Raw genomic sequence first — 17,258 nt, 5'->3', positions numbered from 1 at the left:
CAAAATCGCATACCATCTCTTGAAAAAGGTGGGCCAAGGATTCTATAGTTTTGGAATGAGCATGATGGCTCTTGCTTGTAATGCTAACAATTGAGTAGAAGTAAGAGAAAGTCAGCCTGGACTACAAAATGAGAGCCCAAACATAACAAAATGAGAGCCTATCTTACAAAGTCCAAACAAAACAACAGAGAACTACATATATATATATATTCTAAAGTTATGTATAGAGATTCAGTATACATTGTTGAAAGACAGTAATCTATTTTCAATGTAGGAGTCCTATCTTGCATGCTCACTCCACCATTTCTCCAACTTTTCTTTCTCTTTCCCTTAACAGTGCACACTCTGCTGTAGTGGGGCTGAGGTGCTACTGCCATTGCTCCTCATGCCAGTTCCAGATCCATCAATTCTGCTGCTGCTTTCTGATGTAAAAACCCATGGGCCACTGCTGTGACCATTGGGCTTCAAGTTAGCTCTGTGTATATGAGTTCAGTTAAATCAGTGGATACTATTTTGTGCTTACAAATTTCACAAGTGTAGAAATAACAGACACACATTGCTGTTTCAGAAAAGGATATGATAACATTCTGGTTTCTTACTGAACTGTCTATCCAAATTTCAAGAAGTGAATGCTATGACCAAGAGCAATTCTGAATGTTTCTGTTGTTGTTGTTTGGCTTGGTGTTTTTGTTTTTGTGTTGTTTTGTTTTTTGAGGTAGGATCTCACTCTAGCCCAGGCTGATCTGGAATTCACTATGTAGTCTCAGGGTGGCCTTCAGCTCAGCTTGATTCTCCTATCTCTGCCTCCCAAGTGCTGGGATTAAAGGTGCATGCCACCAAACACAGCTAAAGGTGTTTTTTTGAGAAGAAAACATGCTGTATGAAGTCTTCCTTGTTAATTTTCTTCTAAATGTCTACAGTTGCTAGGGGATGCTGGCATTCCTTGTCATTTTCACCACCGAAGGCTTCAGATCAGGGTGTGCACAGTCTACCCCTGTTTTCCTCTTGCCTTGCTCCTCCCTTCCCACTTACTGAGTTTATTAAAGGCAAGGATTGGTTTTATTTGCAGATCCAGCATTCGCAGGGCACAAAATGCACACTTAATGAGTTTTGTGAACTTTGTGTTGGGAGACAGGTCAATTCTAGTACAGGTTCAGTGGATGGAAATGAAGAGAAAACCACTTGAAGAACTCCGATTTCTGCATCATTTCCCTGTTTCGTCTTCATTGCCAGATTCCACAGCCTTCATCAAAGAGGCTCCTGGCTGAGAGAACACACATGCTTAAAGGTCAGTGGTGATGGAATGTCCTTTTAAAAGGGTCTTTCCCCATAAAGACTAGGTATTTGAGCACATACGCAATGGTAGGTGTCGCTGTATGTGTACATTGTGGAATGATGACCACAATCAAGCATGGCCAAAACTTTATGACGTTGCCATTTCATGTGTGTCTGATAATAACATTAAACAAATGTCAAGCATAGATTGTATTACTAAATAAAGTCACCATGCTGTATACTTCAATGCCTGTTTGTCTTAACTGAGGTTTTGTTTCCATTAACATCTCAATGCTCATATCAACACTAATATCTCAACTCTCTCTGTACTTCCGTCTGCTGGTAACCTGACTTCTTTCTACTCTCTGTTACTACGAGCTCATCTCTTCCTTTTAGATCCCACACATAAATGAAATCCTGAAGTGCTTGTCTTTCGTCTCATGCCATTCGACATGGTGTCTTCCAAGTTCATGTATAGTATTATACATGGTAGAATTTCCTTTTTTTGAAGGCTAAATTATATTCCATTGTATCTTATGCACCACCTTTGCTTTATCCATTCATTTATTAATAGACATTTCACTTGGCTTCATATCTTGTCTCTTGTGTGCATAACATTCCAGTGAACCCTGGAGTGACTGTATCTCTTCAGTGTAGTAACTTATTTCCCTTCAATGCATAATAAAGAGGAATTTCAATGTCATTTGGTAGTCCTAGTTTTACTTTTGCTGAGGAACTTTTGATGTTGTTTTCCGTAGTTTCTGTGCTAAACATATTTTAACTAAAGTGTTTATGAAACAAATATAAGGAACGTTTGAAAAAGGTTTCTTTTCCTCCATCCATCCCACAGTTCCTCCTCCTGCTCCTCTTCTCTAGGGGAGCAGAAACGAGTGTGTTAGGTTGCCTGATTGACTTGAATTGCACTTTAGAAAGTGCCTCGGTAATGCTGAAGGCTAGGAGCCCTGCTATCCATGAGCTGGAAGCTCCATGGGCGTCTGCCACAAGACCATTGCAATCCCGTGTTTTAAGGCTCCTCGCTGATCCCTGGTTCCAGGGCTATGAGGACTGGAAGGGGAGGGACGAGAAGGGTTTTCTTGCAGACGACTTTTAAACATCCCAGGAAACTTTCGGACGTCTTGCTCTTGACGGTGAACACCAGCAGTGACCTCACGGAGACGTGATGTGCACCCGCGGGTAGTTCCCAAGCGGGTTCCCTTTAAGAGGCAGCCCTGGCCGGCGCTGGGGTGCGCTGGACCGCGGCCACGGCCGTGGGGCGGAGGGTGGCGCGGGGCCCGCGCTTTTCCTCGCTCGCCGCGCGGGCAGCGGCGGCGGCACGACGGGCATGGCAGAGATGCGCTCGGGGCCAGCCACGGGGCCGCAGCTCAGCGCGCTGCCCGACCACTCGCCGCTGCTGCAGCCGAGCCTGGCGGAGCTCCGGCGCCGCGCCCTGGACGCCGGCGTCCCGCCCCGGCCGCAGCCGCTCAGCGACGCCTTCCTGCTGCGGTTCCTGCGCGCCCGCGATTTCGACCTGGAGCTCGCCTGGAGGGTAAGCGCGGACGCGGGGACCCGGGGCCAGGGAGCGCGAACCCCAGAGGGGACGGGGGTCCTCGGATCGCCTCTCTCCACGGCAGACACCCACACCTGAGCAGATCTCGCTAAGGGGGCGGCGAGGAGGGGGCTGAAGGTCTGAATTAGGGATGGCAAGTGACTAGCAGCCAGTGTTCTTGGAGTCTGGGGAAGGAGTGGGGGGTGGTGGGGCTTTCTAGGTGTTCCTGGAGGATTGAGCGATGCGGACCTGAGTTTGTCCCTGGAGGTGGGGGGGGGGGGGCGAGAAGGGTCAGTGTCCTCGTGTGTTAAATAACGGTGAGAACGCCCCTGTATTGATGAGTGGCCGGGTGCACATTGACCTGTAACAGTTAGGACAAGACCTGCCAGGCACTGTGTCATCACCCGGTAAGCGGTTGGAAAGGATCTAGACCTTTTTCCAGAGAAAATACTTCAATACCGAATCTCAACGTGTCTCAGTAGGACTTTTATTAAGCCAATGTTTATGGAAAAAGTAATGGGCGTGGTACATAGTCATGCACACACTATAAATACCAAAAAGTTGAAAAGAAATTTTCTAGGAGAAAAAAAAAAATCCCACCCTAAACTTTAGTTTGTCCCCAAAAGCTGTATGTATTACCTGTTTCTGACTTACCTTCTAGTATACATCTCTGCTCACACAAGTGGGTCCTGGTTTTATAATCACCTTATATCAGGAAGAGAACATATATCCTACATGGCTGTAATCTCAAATGACAGCAACATAATATTAAAGTTATGTAGAAAGTTCCTTGTTTGTAGACCTAGGGATTATACCGAGAGGTCCCAGTGCAACGGTGCTCACTGTCCACCCTTCATTCAAGGATGGACACCAGAGCTGTCACGCTCACTGTCCACCCATCATTCAGGGGTGATCACCAGAGCTGTCATGCTCACTGACCACCCTTCACTCAGTGGTGGACACCAGAGCTGTCAAGCTGACTGTCCACCCTTCATTCAGGGATGGACACCAGAGCTGCCACGCTCACTATCCACCCTTCATTCAGTGATGGATACCAGAGCTGTCACACTCACTGTCCACCCTTCATTCAGTGATGGACACCAGAGCTGTCACACTCACTGTCCACCCTTCATTCAGTGATGGACACCAGAGCTGTCACACTCACTGTCCACCCTTCATTCAGGGATGGACACCAGAGCTGTCACACTCACTGTCCACCCTTCATTCAGTGATGGACACCAGAGCTGTCACACTCACTGTCCACCCTTCATTCAGGGATGGACACCAGAGCTGTCACGCTCACTGTCCACCCTTCATTCAGGGATGGACACCAGAGCTGTCACGCTCACTATCCACCCTTCATTCAGTGGTGGACACAAGAGCTGTCACGCTCACTGTCCACCCATCATTCAGGGGTGATCACCAGAGCTGTCATGCTCACTGACCACCCTTCACTCAGTGGTGGACACCAGAGCTGTCAAGCTGACTGTCCACCCTTCATTCAGGGATGGACACCAGAGCTGCCACGCTCACTGTCCACCCTTCATTCAGTGACGGACACCAGAGCTGTCAAGCTGACTGTCCACCCTTCATTCAGTGGTGGATACCAGAGCTGCCACGCTCACTGTCCACCCTTCATTCAGTGATGGATACCACAGCTGTCACACTCACTGTCCACCCTTCATTCAGTGATGGACACCAGAGCTGTCACACTCACTGTCCACCCTTCATTCAGTGATGGACACCAGAGCTGTCACACTCACTGTCCACCCTTCATTCAGTGATGGACACCAGAGCTGTCACACTCACTGTCCACCCTTCATTCAGTGGTGGATACCAGAGCTGTCACACTCACTGTCCACCCTTCATTCAGTGGTGGATACCAGAGCTGTCACACTCACGGTCCACCCTTCATTCAGTGGTGGACACAAGAGCTGTCACGCTCACTGTCCACCCTTCATTCAGTTTGGTTTTTAGGCATAGATATATACACTGCATCTTACAGATAAGGAGGTTTATGAAAGAGATGGCTGTTGTTTCTTCCATAACTGACTAGATATTATTATGTCCTTTATTTCATTTTCATTCATATTTTATTTATCTGTATCAGATTCGTGAGTCAGTTTTTGTGTGAAGTAAAATGAGCACTTTTTTGGTTTCAAGGAATGAGTAATCTTCCCTAGAATTTGCAGCACCTTTATCGCCTTGATAAAAGTATGTACAATGATTCTTTTTTTATACATTATTATATTTCTATATTTCTCTATATTACTATATTACCACCTACATCTACATATTCATGACTAAATGTGGTATCTATGTCTGCCTACTTAGTGAGGAATAGTTTTCCATTTTATTGTCACTTTATTTATTTTAACTATTTTATTTATATTTATTTAATTGACAGAGAGAGAGAGAGAGAGAGAGAGAGAGAGAGAGAGAGGGAGGGAGGGAGGGAGAGAGAGAATGGGCGTGTCAGGGCCTCCAGCCACTGCAAATGAACTCCAGATGCATGTGACCACCCTTGTGTAGCTGGTTAACATAGGTCCTGGGGAATTGAACCTGGGTCCTTTAGCTTTGCAGGCAAACATCTTAACTGCTAAGCCATCCCTCCAGCACACTTTTATTTATTTTGTTACAAGTGAGGTTCTTCTTTTATAAACCTAATTTCACATTGCCTGCTAACTTCTTGGTTTTTAAATTTTTTAAAAAATTTATTTAAGAGCAACAGACACACACACACACACACACAGAGAGAGAGAGAGAGAGAGAGAGAGAGAGAGAGAGAGAGAGAGAGAGAGAGAGAGAGAGAGAGAGGGAATGAGAATGGGTGCGCCAGGGCCTCCAGCCACTGCAAACAAACTCCAGACACATGTGCCCCCTTGTACATCTGGCTAACGTGGGTCCTGGGGAATCGAGCCTAGAACCAGGGTCCTTAGGCTTCACAGGCAAGTGCTTAACTGCTAAGCCATCTCTCCAGCCACTAACTTCTTGTTTTTGCCAATTGTTCATTTTACATCTTTTGTTTCATAAAATTCCTAATTTGCCTGTAATAAAAATAGAACTCTGTCCTAGCTTTTATCCTGCCTGATATTATTTCTAATAGTTACAAATTTTATTTTCTTTTGTGTGCATTTTTGCCTGTGTGTGTACATAGTGTGGTGTGTATGGTATAGACAAATGAATATGTCCACGTTAGGCCCCAAGCAAGCTCTTGGAGCAGAAAGTCCCGCTCAGTTGCTGTTCCACCTTTTCTTTTTGTAGTTTGCTGTAGTTTTCACAAGTTCTGGCCACCCTTTGGTCTCTGCTCCCCTGTGGGACTTGAGTTGTAGACATGCAAAGCCGTGTTCAGCTTTTTATGTGGGTTCTGGGAAACTGAAGCATCTCTTGAACCTCCTCAGGTCCTCATGCTTGCTCAGGAAGTGCTCCGCTAGGATATCTCTCCAGCCCAAGCATCAAAACCCTTGAAATGTGATCAAGTGTATTGACAGTCTTTGATTTACTTACTTTTTGTTGTTGCCGCTGTTTACTGTCTTGGTTCTTGGGCTTGAACCAGATGGTTGGCCCAGGCTAAGCGCTCTCTCTACCACAGAAGTAAACCCTCAGCAGCTGCCTTCAGGTTTTATTAATTCTCCTACTGAAAAATTTCTTTAGAATTTATTGTCTTTTTATGTTGTTTTTATTTTATTATGATTTGTGTTGATGCTGGGAATGAAAAAATGATATAACTTTATTACTCTTCATTATGTTTAATGACTTATGCAAATGTCCCAACCCAGCATGAAGAATAATAAAGTAGCATGCACTCTGTACTTACTGAATATCAAAATGCAACCCCTGTTGTGAACAGGCACATAGTTTCAATGAGGCACTGGAACATGTTTTTGGTTATTTCTTAAATAATGTGTAAGCAAAAACTATCATCTCTACCCTCTGTGACATCATAGTACAGCATGCCCTTGAGTAAACTGGCAGATAGGACTGGATGTAAATATACTGGATAGAAACCAATTTTCTGCCTATGACCTCTTTGTCTTTTCTGCCAACTGGAAAAGAAAAAGTATGAAACACTATTTTAATTTTTTTCTACAATGGCAGTTAACTCAAACACCCTTGTTATAGTATATAAGCTCTAAAGTTTTTATATGAAGGAACCTTGAAAGGCACCTCAGCTAAAATAGAGTTTCTCAGGCTGGAGAGATGGCTTAATGGTTAAGCGCTTGCCTGTGAAGCCTAAGGACCCTGGTTCAAGGCTTGATTCCCCAGGACCCATGTTAGCCAGATGCACAAGGGGGGCACACACATCTGGAGTTCGTTTGCAGTGGCTGGAGGCCCTGGCGCACCCATTCTCTCTCTTTCTCTCTGCCTCTTTCTCTCTCTGTCTGTTGCTCTCAAATAATTAAATAAAAATAAACAAAAAATAAAAAAAATAGTTTCTCATTATTCTTGTATTTGAAATTATAATGAATTAATAATATTTTCTAAGCTTAAATGACATTATGTTCATGAGATGACAGGTACTTTGGTAAGCAATGTTTGAATGGATGGTCTCACTATTTTTTCATTTTAGAACTTGAGATATAAAAAGTCAGTAATTTGTCACAGCTTGCATTGCTATTATGTGGTAGCACAGGGCTTTGAACTTGGAGCTCAGGAGTGTTAGAACAGTGAACATGAAAATAACCATTATCTTCTTTGTCTGTTATACAGATTCTTATGAATTCACATCTTAAAAAAAATTTTTTTGTTCATTTTTATTTATTTATTTGAGAATGACAGAGAGAGAAAGAGGAGGGAAAGAGAGAGACAGAATGGGTGCGCCAGGGCTTCCAGCCACTGCAAAGGAACTCCAGACATGTGCGCCCCCCTGTGCATCTGGCTAACGTGGGTCCTGGAGAATCAAGCCTTGAACTGGGGTCCTTAAGCTTCACAGGCAAGCGCTTAACCACTAAGCCATCTCTCCAGCCCTGAATTCACATCTTTTATAAGCAAGTTGCTTAGTTCCTTATGTCTCTCTTTTGTTGCCATAGTTTGAATATAGTTTGTTCCCTCTGAAACTTATGCTGGATTTTAATTTTTACTGTCAAGTATTAAAAATAAGGGAACTTTATCCAACTGTTGTGTTTAGAGGTGGGGGCCTTTAGAAGGAGATAAAGATGAAATATTCAGAGTGGAACCTTCATTGTAGAATACTGGTAGTTTTAAATGTATTGACTTATTTGTGTATGTATGTATGCATGCATACATGCATGTGTTTAGGGTTTGCAAGCAAGCACCTTTAACCACGTAGCCATCTCCTAAGCGCTACTCCTAAGCTCTAGTTTTTTTTTTTTTAAATAAGGAGAGCAAAAGAGACTACCCTACACACACTCCCTGTCCTTTACCATGTGATGTCTACTATTGCCTGGGGATTCTGTCAGCAAGAAAAGCATTAGCTAGCACATATGACCCCTAGACCATGAACCAGAACTGTAAGCCAAAATTTGCCTCTTTTCTTTCTAACTGTCTGTGGCATGGCATTATTAGCAACAAAAATAAGATATGTGTGATGCTACTAGTCCTCGATTATCCTTATGATTTCTCCCAACACTTCGAACCTTTCATGGACTCTTCTTGCCAATTCTCTTTCATCTATAGCTTCCGTTATGAAATTTATCATGGCATATTATCAATTTCATGCTTCACATAACTTATCGAACAAAATTTATTTCTCATCCATGACATGGGCTAACAGTAGTTATATCGCAGTAGCATTTATGAGGGGGAAATGAGGTCATGCTATTATATCATGAAAAGTGTCACAAATATAGTTTATCTGAAAACAACATGGAAACATGCAAGAAGAAAATTATTCTAAGCATAGTTAGAATACAACATTATAAACTTTAATGATAATAGACATTTTTAAATGACAAATATGCCTCAGAAGACATTTTTTTTGTTTTGCTTTGACACAGTGTACTTTTTCTGTGCTCATAGCATGGTTTGAGAATTGCTTACGGGCAGTTTATTTATACTACTTATGAACTTTATCTCTGTCCACTGACTTATGTGCTTACATATCAGTGGAAAGTTAGTGAACAAACGTCTAGATTTAAGGGCTAGAGAGAGGGCTCACTTGTAAGGCACTTGCTGCACTTACAGGACTTGGCATTGGACCCTTAGCACCCACATAAACGACAGTGGGGGTGGCGCCCACCTGTAATCCCAGATGTCCAGAGGCAGAGACAGGATCTGTGGGGCAAGCTGGCCAGAAAGATTAGTAGAATCTAGGAGCTTTGGGTTCAAGTGGGGGGAGATCCTATCTCATAAATATGGTGGATAGCAGTTGAGGAATGCACTGGTGGCACCCTGTGTCCTCTGCATACATGCACACACACATGTATGTGCAGCTGCACATACACAGTATCTAGATTTAGAAAATCTGTCAGAGGCTTGGGAGTGTTTTGTGCCTCTTTACAGACATCACTTCCTTCAAGTGTGTAGACACAGCTGATTGGCTCATGCACTGATCTGGTTTATTAGTATTAATTATTATTATTATTATTATTATTATTATTATTATTATTATTGTTATTCAACCTGTTTCTGTCTCCCAGGAGCTCCACAAGCTGCAGAGATACCTGTTACTTTAAAAGTTGCTTTCTAGCCAGACCAAGATGCTGCTTTCAACACTTAGCTTGAAGCAGAAATTGAAAGTCTGTTTTTGTTTCTAAGGAAACTGTGAAAAAAGTAACTGACTGGTAAAATGCTATTGCCATTCTGATGCCACCTAAGACAGAGGAGGAAGTGAAGTTCGTCTTATAGAATGGAATGAGTGTACCACGACCAACAATGTGTCTGTTGTTCTCACTGCTTTTGGAAATGGCTATTTAGGTCACCAATTATTTCCCTCTTTGGCAAATGGGCCAGCTATTTTCTTTCTTACTTCTCTGCTGCATTTACTTTTTAGCAACCATCTCTCTTTGTTAAGAAAAGTTTATTTTTGAAAAAAAAAGACATGAAAGTAGAGGGGGGCTAGTCGGGAAGAGGAAGGGGATCAGTGGGAGTTGGGGGACAGGAGATGGCAATGGGGGTGAATCTGAACAAAATATACACATGTATGAAAATGTCATTACGAAACTCATTCATAAGTATAATACATACTAATAAAGAAGTTACTAAGTGCAGAAATGAGAGAGGGAGGGAGGGAGAGAGAGGGAGAGAGGGGGAGAGAGAGAGAGAGAGAGAGAGAGAGAGAGAGAGAGAGAGAGAGAGAGAGACAGAGAGAGAGAGAAGAGAGGAGAGAGGAGAGAGGAGAGAGGAGAGAGGATGGGGGGAAGAGGAGCAGTGAACAGAGTACCACAGAGGTTTTTTCCTCCTCGGGACACTGTGGTACTGCTTCTCTCAGCCCAACCAGCCTTCTCTTCTCCAGCCAAGTATGTCTTCCACTGCTTGGCAGTTTACACTCTTGTCCTATTTTTAAGATGCTTAGCCCATGCTTATGATAATAACTTTCAAATATAAAGTCTGGCTTCTTTCATCTGAACTTTGACCACATTGCTAATAGGTCTCTTTAAAGATAATAACTTTTATTGATTAGCCTTTTATACTGTTTTTTCTGTATATATGTGGTGTGTTGTGCATGTGCATTTTCTTATGCATGTAGGTGTATGTGTCTGTGGGCACGCACTGCACATGTGTGTGTGTAGAGCTTAGAATTTGACATCTGGTGTCTTCTTGATTGTTCTCTTTACTTACTGAGGCAGCATCTCTTGCTTGAGCCTGGAGCACACTTATTCAGCTAATCTAGCTAGCCAGCTTGCTATAGAGATCACTTCTCTGTCTCTCTAGTGCTGGTATTGTAGGTGGGTCCCCATGCCCACTGGGCACTGACGTGGATGCTGGGCATCTGGACTCTGTCTTCACATTTCTGTGGCAAGTGCTTTACCTATTGATCCTTCTCCTTAGCCCTGTTATGGTGGTCCTTGGGGGGTGGTGTAAAAAAGAAAGTGGTGTTTCCTGAAGCTGTATTTTCTAAGTCTATTATCTAGGTATATAGTGTCTTCTGTTCTCCTAAGTATTTTGATTGATTTTTATGCTATGCTTCCTTCTTTCAAAAAGTGTGATGGTCATGTATCAGTGATCTGTTACTAAGCAACAAAGATTTTCAGAGCTCCAGTTGTCTTATAGCACAGTTCTACATGGGCTTGTGTTGTCCACTGTCCAGAGCTCAGTGGGATGGTGCATCTCAGCTCCACATAGCATCAATGGGTACTTGGCTGAGGTCAGAATATTTAGGCTGGCTTTTCAACCTCCTGGGCTTCTTTCCCTGTGGACTGTCACCACCCCAGAAGCTTAAATGTGCCTGAATTCCTAAAAGCGAATGTAGAGGGCATGAGGATTTTTAGTCTTGGCATGGGGTATCATTTCTGCCACATGTTATTGGTCAAAGCCAGCCCACATCCAAGTGAAGGGAATCAAATTTAACCCACTTCTTTCTGGAAGGTATATATCAGAAGGGCAGGACTTGTTGGTACCTGTCTTGTAAAACTATTTTCCATGGCTGGCAATGGAAATGTATTAAATTTTGAATTCATGACCAACTCCTATGACCTCATATTTTTTTTGTTTTTTCAAAATAGGGTCTCAATTTGGTTTTTCACAATTAAAAAATCTCCAAATTAAAATCCTGTCATAATTCATTTTAAGGCTTGCTGAGTTCCTAGAGAATGCTTACTGCGTATGTTACAAATGATCAATTTATACTATATTTTTCAGTTACTGAAAAACTACTACAAATGGAGAGCAGAGTGTCCAGAATTAAGTGCAGATCTTCATCCTAATAGCATTCTTGGCCTTCTGAATGCTGGTTACCATGGTGTTCTGAGATCCAGGGATCCCACGGGCAGCAGAGTTCTTATTTATAGAATTGGTGAGTCATACTCAAGTCTTCCCTTTCACCTTTACTGATTCCCCTTTTCAAGTGTTAGGGGTTCCTACTCGTTCTTGCAAGTTAGTGTCATAGTTGTTTGGTTTGCTGTAACACAATTCCATAAGGCTGAGTAGCTTATGAAAACGTAAATTTAGTTCTCAGATCTGGAGGCTGTCAATAGATATTTTTAACAATAGATTTTTAAATAATTTTCATAAGAGATTTTGTCAATAGATTGTTTTATGATGAGAGCTTTTTTTCTGATCCATAGAGATCCTGCCCTGACCTCACATGGTGTCCTCGGCAAAGAGTCTCTTTGGGCCTCTTTTACAGGGGCACCAATTCCAGTCATGAGCACTCTGCCCTTGAGACCTAATTACCTTCCCGAATTCACCTCCTGCTACCATGAACATGGGAGGTAAGATGTCAGCATGTGAATTTCAGCATGCTTGAGGAGACACAAATATTCAGACCCCTAACTGGTGACACATAATTTCTGCTGTTTCTTTGGAAGAGAACACTTCTTTTTTACAATCCCAATTTATGATTTTTGTTTCATTTTTAGTTTTATTTATTGACTTTTTTTAATAGAAAGGTTGCACACATAGACTCCCTCTCCCCCACCCTAATTCTGCTGAGGTTCTTCAATGGGGTTATTGATATTCATTGTGGGGGACCAAGATGCCTCAGTCTCTGCAGGGGTGGGGGAAACATGGTGTCTCAAGCTTTCTTTCTGCCCTCTTCTGCGATGCTCCTTGAGCCTTGGCAGGCAAGACAGAGATCTGATTTAATGCTGCTTTCTCTGTAGACTCTGGATCTCTGTTTTTATGAGGTTTGAGTGACCACAGTGTCTGTTGCCATCTCCCTGGAACTGGTTTTCAGGCTCATGGTGAGAGCAGTATCAGTGTTACCACTTCCCCTGTAATGACTTCTGGACCCTGGGAGATGAGGTTGAGGTGACCCATCTCCTGGGAGACAGTCCGCCCACCCTCTATTCCTGATGTATTGATCTACTGATCTATTGTTCTTACCCGTAATCTCCTCTATAGAATAGAACAGATTCTCTGACCCAAAGTGAGAACAATTTGAATAAAAGGGGATGAGCCTAGTCATTAGAAAGATACATGGATGTATATACCCACTCTTCCTGGTAAGAGAGCAGTGGAGGGAGGTTCTCTCCGGAGCCTATTGGTTTCCTGTTCTAGGGAATCTAACTTGACTCCCAGAGCTAGATATGAATTCCACCCTATTAAGAGGGTCTCATGACCAATTTGTGAGTGGTTGGTTATTCATATTGGCTGTGTGTCACTGTTGCATGAGTATATATGCTTCTTGCTTAGCTGGTTGATTTTGTCAATGGCAGGATCGCCTGCTTAACTAATCAGCTGGAAATTTTTATTCTCCAGCCCCTCTTATAGCACTTTCCAGCATTATGAGGGCTAGCTGCGAGAGAACTGGCTTCCATCTCAGTTCTAGCCATGATTACTTAATGTCCTATGGCCACTGGCTGTGATATTTTCAGCAATAGGAACTTATCATTTAGCTCTTGTTGGTAACTAAGAGTTTTGACAATGACCTGTATTATTTTGGGGACCTCACATCTCCCTGACCAACAGCTCACTGTGTGTGAGTGGGGGGGGGGGGGAACGACTTAATTCTGACCCTGGGAATTATCAGCCAGTGCTTTTAGGGTAATGCTTTCTCCACCTTTGTTTGGGTTCTCCTTAAAATTATTGAAGGTAATGACTTGTAGAGTGGTATCCTGCGAGAAAGTTTCTATGGGATCGATTCATGTTGCCATTAGTTTTATGTTTCCCCTCCCCCAAGCCATCCCCTTCCTCTATGTCTTAGGTCTTTTATACCTTTCTTTCTGGCTGATCATTGACTTGTCCAGTAGTCTTGCCCCCTTTCCTCACTATTTCTCCTTTTCCCTATCTTCATTCTAATGCCATGTCCATAGTGTAGATATGTATTACTGCTGGACCACATTAGGGATTGCATATGAGAGATGGCATGTGGTGTTTGTCTTTCTGATCCTGTGTGATTTTACTTCAAGTGATTTTTTTCAAACTCCATCCATTTCTCTGCAAATTTTATTATTATTATTTTATTATTTCATTTTTCCTTACCTCTGAGTAGAATCCCATTGTATATATGTACCACATCTTCTTTAACAACTCATTTGTTGATGGAAATCTGTGCTGCTTCCAGTTCCTGGCTACTGTGAATAGAACAGCAATAAAAATGGTTGAGTGTCTCTGTGGTATATAGTAGACTCTTTAGGGTACAGGCCTTAAGGTATAGCTGGATCTGATGGTACTTCTATTTTCAGCCTTTTGAGGAGTCTCCATACTGTTTTCCATACTGCTATACATGTTTGCATTCCCACCAGCAGTAGATAAGGGTTCCATTTTCCCCACACCCCCACTAATGTGTACATGAAAGGAATACTTGGCTAGTGAGAAACTCAGTGAGTTTTCTCCATCATGACTACCTTAGAGTGAACCACAGTTTGATGGTGGAGGCAGGCCTTCTTGGACTATAGTGATTTCAAACTGTCTTATTTAACATGGAGGGTTAAGGAGGGTAAGAATAGGAAGGAAGGTTGCAACCTTCCTGTGTGCTATATCATTTTAGGATCAAAAGAAGAAACACAAAAAATTTTGTGAGTAAAATGAAAGGGTAGAATAAAAAATTTAAACTTGCTTAACTTAATGGGATTAATGGGAGAAACTAAATGTTTTTCACAGACTTTTAGTGTAGCCACCTCCCTCTAGAACATGTCTGCACGGTAACAACAGTAAGAAAATCCTCACCTCTAGGTGGACCTTTGCAACTCCATGAAGAAAAGATTTGCTTTTATGTCTTTGAGACTATCTTGTATTAAAGCAGCAAAAATTAATTTTCATAATGATTATTTGTTAGAGTCCCAGAACTCTGTACCCATTTCCCTTTCTCTCTTCTACCACTTGGCCATCCTAACCCTGGGACTCTGGGATGGCTTCCTGGTGTGAAAATTTAGGATACCCCAGAGGGCTAAGAGGAGGAAAAGCAACCTCCATCCCAAGCCCACACCTCTGTACACCACATAAGACCACTTGCTTGCAGGACAGACATTTTATCTCCTCTCCCCCAAACCCTGGTCCTCACTCACTTGCTTTTGGGTCTCCTGTTCCAGGTGTGTGCTTCTCCCTTTATTCCCTCTTTATCCTTCCCTTTCTCTCTCTCTTTTTCTCCTTCCTCCTCTCTATCACTCTTTCTCCTCCTCTCTTTCTTTATATGGTATGTGCCCCTTATCTCTTCTCTCTCTCTCTGCTGCACATCTCCCTCTCCCCCATTACAATAAGGTCTTGGATCCAAGAAACTGTCCATTTTAGTTCTCTATTGTGAACCAAAACCTAACAATAAGATTTGACTATGGCTTAATTCTTATGAATTGAAGTTAGGTAGCCATGGTGACTTGGTTGAAATCCCAGTTGTAGTATAATATATTTCAGCCACATAGGAAGCCATGTCACTGTGGCTCCACTTTCTCATCTATAATATGCACATAGTAAACTTTTACTGAAGGAGAAACAGGAGCAAAATAGCTTTTTTCATAGTCAGCCAGCCAGGGTCAAAGGCACAAGGAAAATGTGGATGCTACTTTGCCTTCTCTGGCAGCTCTAGAAGCCACATCTGACCCAGTCTCATTCAAGATGCCTGCACATAACACTTCCCAGCAATAGCCTTGTTGCAGTTCGGTTCGCATTGCTAGTAGAAATCACCTAACCAAGAGTAGCTTCTGGGAAAAAGAGTTTTATTTTGGCTTACAGGCTCGAGGGGAAGCTCTATGATGGCAGGGGAAAACTATGGCATGAGCAGAAGGTGGACATCACCCCGTGGCCTACATAAGATGGACCACAGCAACAGGAGGGTGTGCCAAACACTGACAAGGGGAAACTGGCTTTAATACCCATAAGCCCGCCCCCAACAATACACTCCCTCCAGGAGGCATTAATTCCCAAATATCTATCAGCTGGGAACCTAGCATTCAGAACACCTAAGTTTATGGGGGACACCTGACTTAAACCCCACAAGCCACCTGCTTCTTCAAGTTGCCCAGGCTAGCATATCTGTGGGCTGACTCCTTCTGAGTCAGACTCTTGAGCCCACCAATAAGTCATTTCTCTCCTTTACACATATGAGTCTGATGATACAGCTCATCCTAATTGCAGTCCTGATCCACATAAAGGAGCCTAACCAGTCATGTAAAACTCTCTTGGTTTGGGCAGAAGAGATGGTTTAGTGGTTAACGTATTTGCCTGTGAAGCCTAAGGACCCAGGTTCGATTTTCCAGATCCCATGTGAACCAGAGGCACATAAGTGGCACATGCACCTGGAGTTTGCTTGTAGTGCCTCGAGACCCTGGCATGCCCATTCTCCCTCTTTCTAGTAAATAAATAATTAACTAATTAAAGAAAAAAGCTCTCTTGGTTTTTCATCCTCCTGGCTTCTGACTCTCTTGGTCCTTGCTTTGGTATGCTCTATCCCTTACCAGCCTGACTGTGAAAGGAGAAGGCTTCTTTTCTGCTAGGGTGTTTTTATGGTTGTTTTACACATGTGTCTTGTTCTTAATGGAGCTTAAAGTCTAGTCAGCACTGTCCGATTGAACTTTCTGTAATGAGTACTGTCCCAGAGTAGCCATCAGCCACATGTAGCTTTGGAGCACTTGAGCTGGGACTACTCCCAACTGAGAAACTGATATTTTAATTGTCAGGAGTAGTCACAGACAGCTAATGTTACTATAAAGTACAGAACAGGTCAGACAAGTTGATTTACTCTTATATTGAGGTCAGGAACTATTTTTTGATCTGAAAACTTCACTGTTCTACCCATCATTGTTATATTCAGCCAGTTTCTGAAGTACTGTCATACTGATGCAGGATCTAGGAGTTCAAGATAGGTTCCTCGAACTTCTGGTTAAGATGGCGGGGTAGGTACAGCTAAGAATACCCAGCTAGCTAGAAAATCCAAGCATTAACTTAATCCAAGATGCAAAAATATATACATTATAACACAAGAAACACTAAAAAGCAAGACAATATAAAACCACCTAAATGTATTAATGCATCAGAAATGTCCTCCAGTGAGAACGAGTTAGAGGAAATGCCTGAAAAAGATTTCAAAAGAATGATTGTAAATATGTTCAAAGAAGTCAGAGAACAAATCAAAGGAGTCAAAGAGGAACTTAAAGAGGAAATCAAAGGAATCAAAGAAGATGCAGGTCACCAATTTCATGAAATAAAGAAGGCAATACAAGACATAAATAAGGAAATAGAAATAATAAAGAAAAACCAGTCAGAATTACTAGCAATGAAGAACACAGTTAATGAAATAAAAAACTCTGTAGAAAATCTCACCAGTAGAATGGATGAAGGAGAGGACAGAATATCTAAGCTAGAAGACCAGGTGGCAGACCTAATACAGGCCAACAAAGAGAAAGACAAACTTATAGAAAAGTATGAGTGGGGATTTCAAGAT

The 17,258-nt window shown here is 42.6% G+C and overlaps 1 protein-coding gene across 1 annotated transcript in view; it reads left to right on the top strand.

The window, feature by feature from the left end:
- Window positions 1–2,617: 2,617 nt before the first annotated feature.
- The window catches only part of Ttpa (alpha tocopherol transfer protein), a 28,751-nt gene continuing 14,110 nt past the window's right edge, over window positions 2,618–17,258 (top strand). The window contains exons 1-2 of the mRNA XM_045144395.1: window positions 2,618–2,821; window positions 11,582–11,735. Of these exons, the coding sequence (XP_045000330.1) occupies window positions 2,618–2,821; window positions 11,582–11,735 (358 nt within the window). The remainder of the gene's footprint in view (window positions 2,822–11,581; window positions 11,736–17,258) is intronic.

Source organism: Jaculus jaculus, chromosome 2 (genome assembly GCF_020740685.1).
Source record: "Jaculus jaculus isolate mJacJac1 chromosome 2, mJacJac1.mat.Y.cur, whole genome shotgun sequence".
NCBI lineage: Eukaryota > Metazoa > Chordata > Mammalia > Rodentia > Dipodidae > Jaculus > Jaculus jaculus.
Note: the sequence above shows the minus strand (reverse complement) of the source record. Positions and strands in the feature narration are given on the sequence as shown.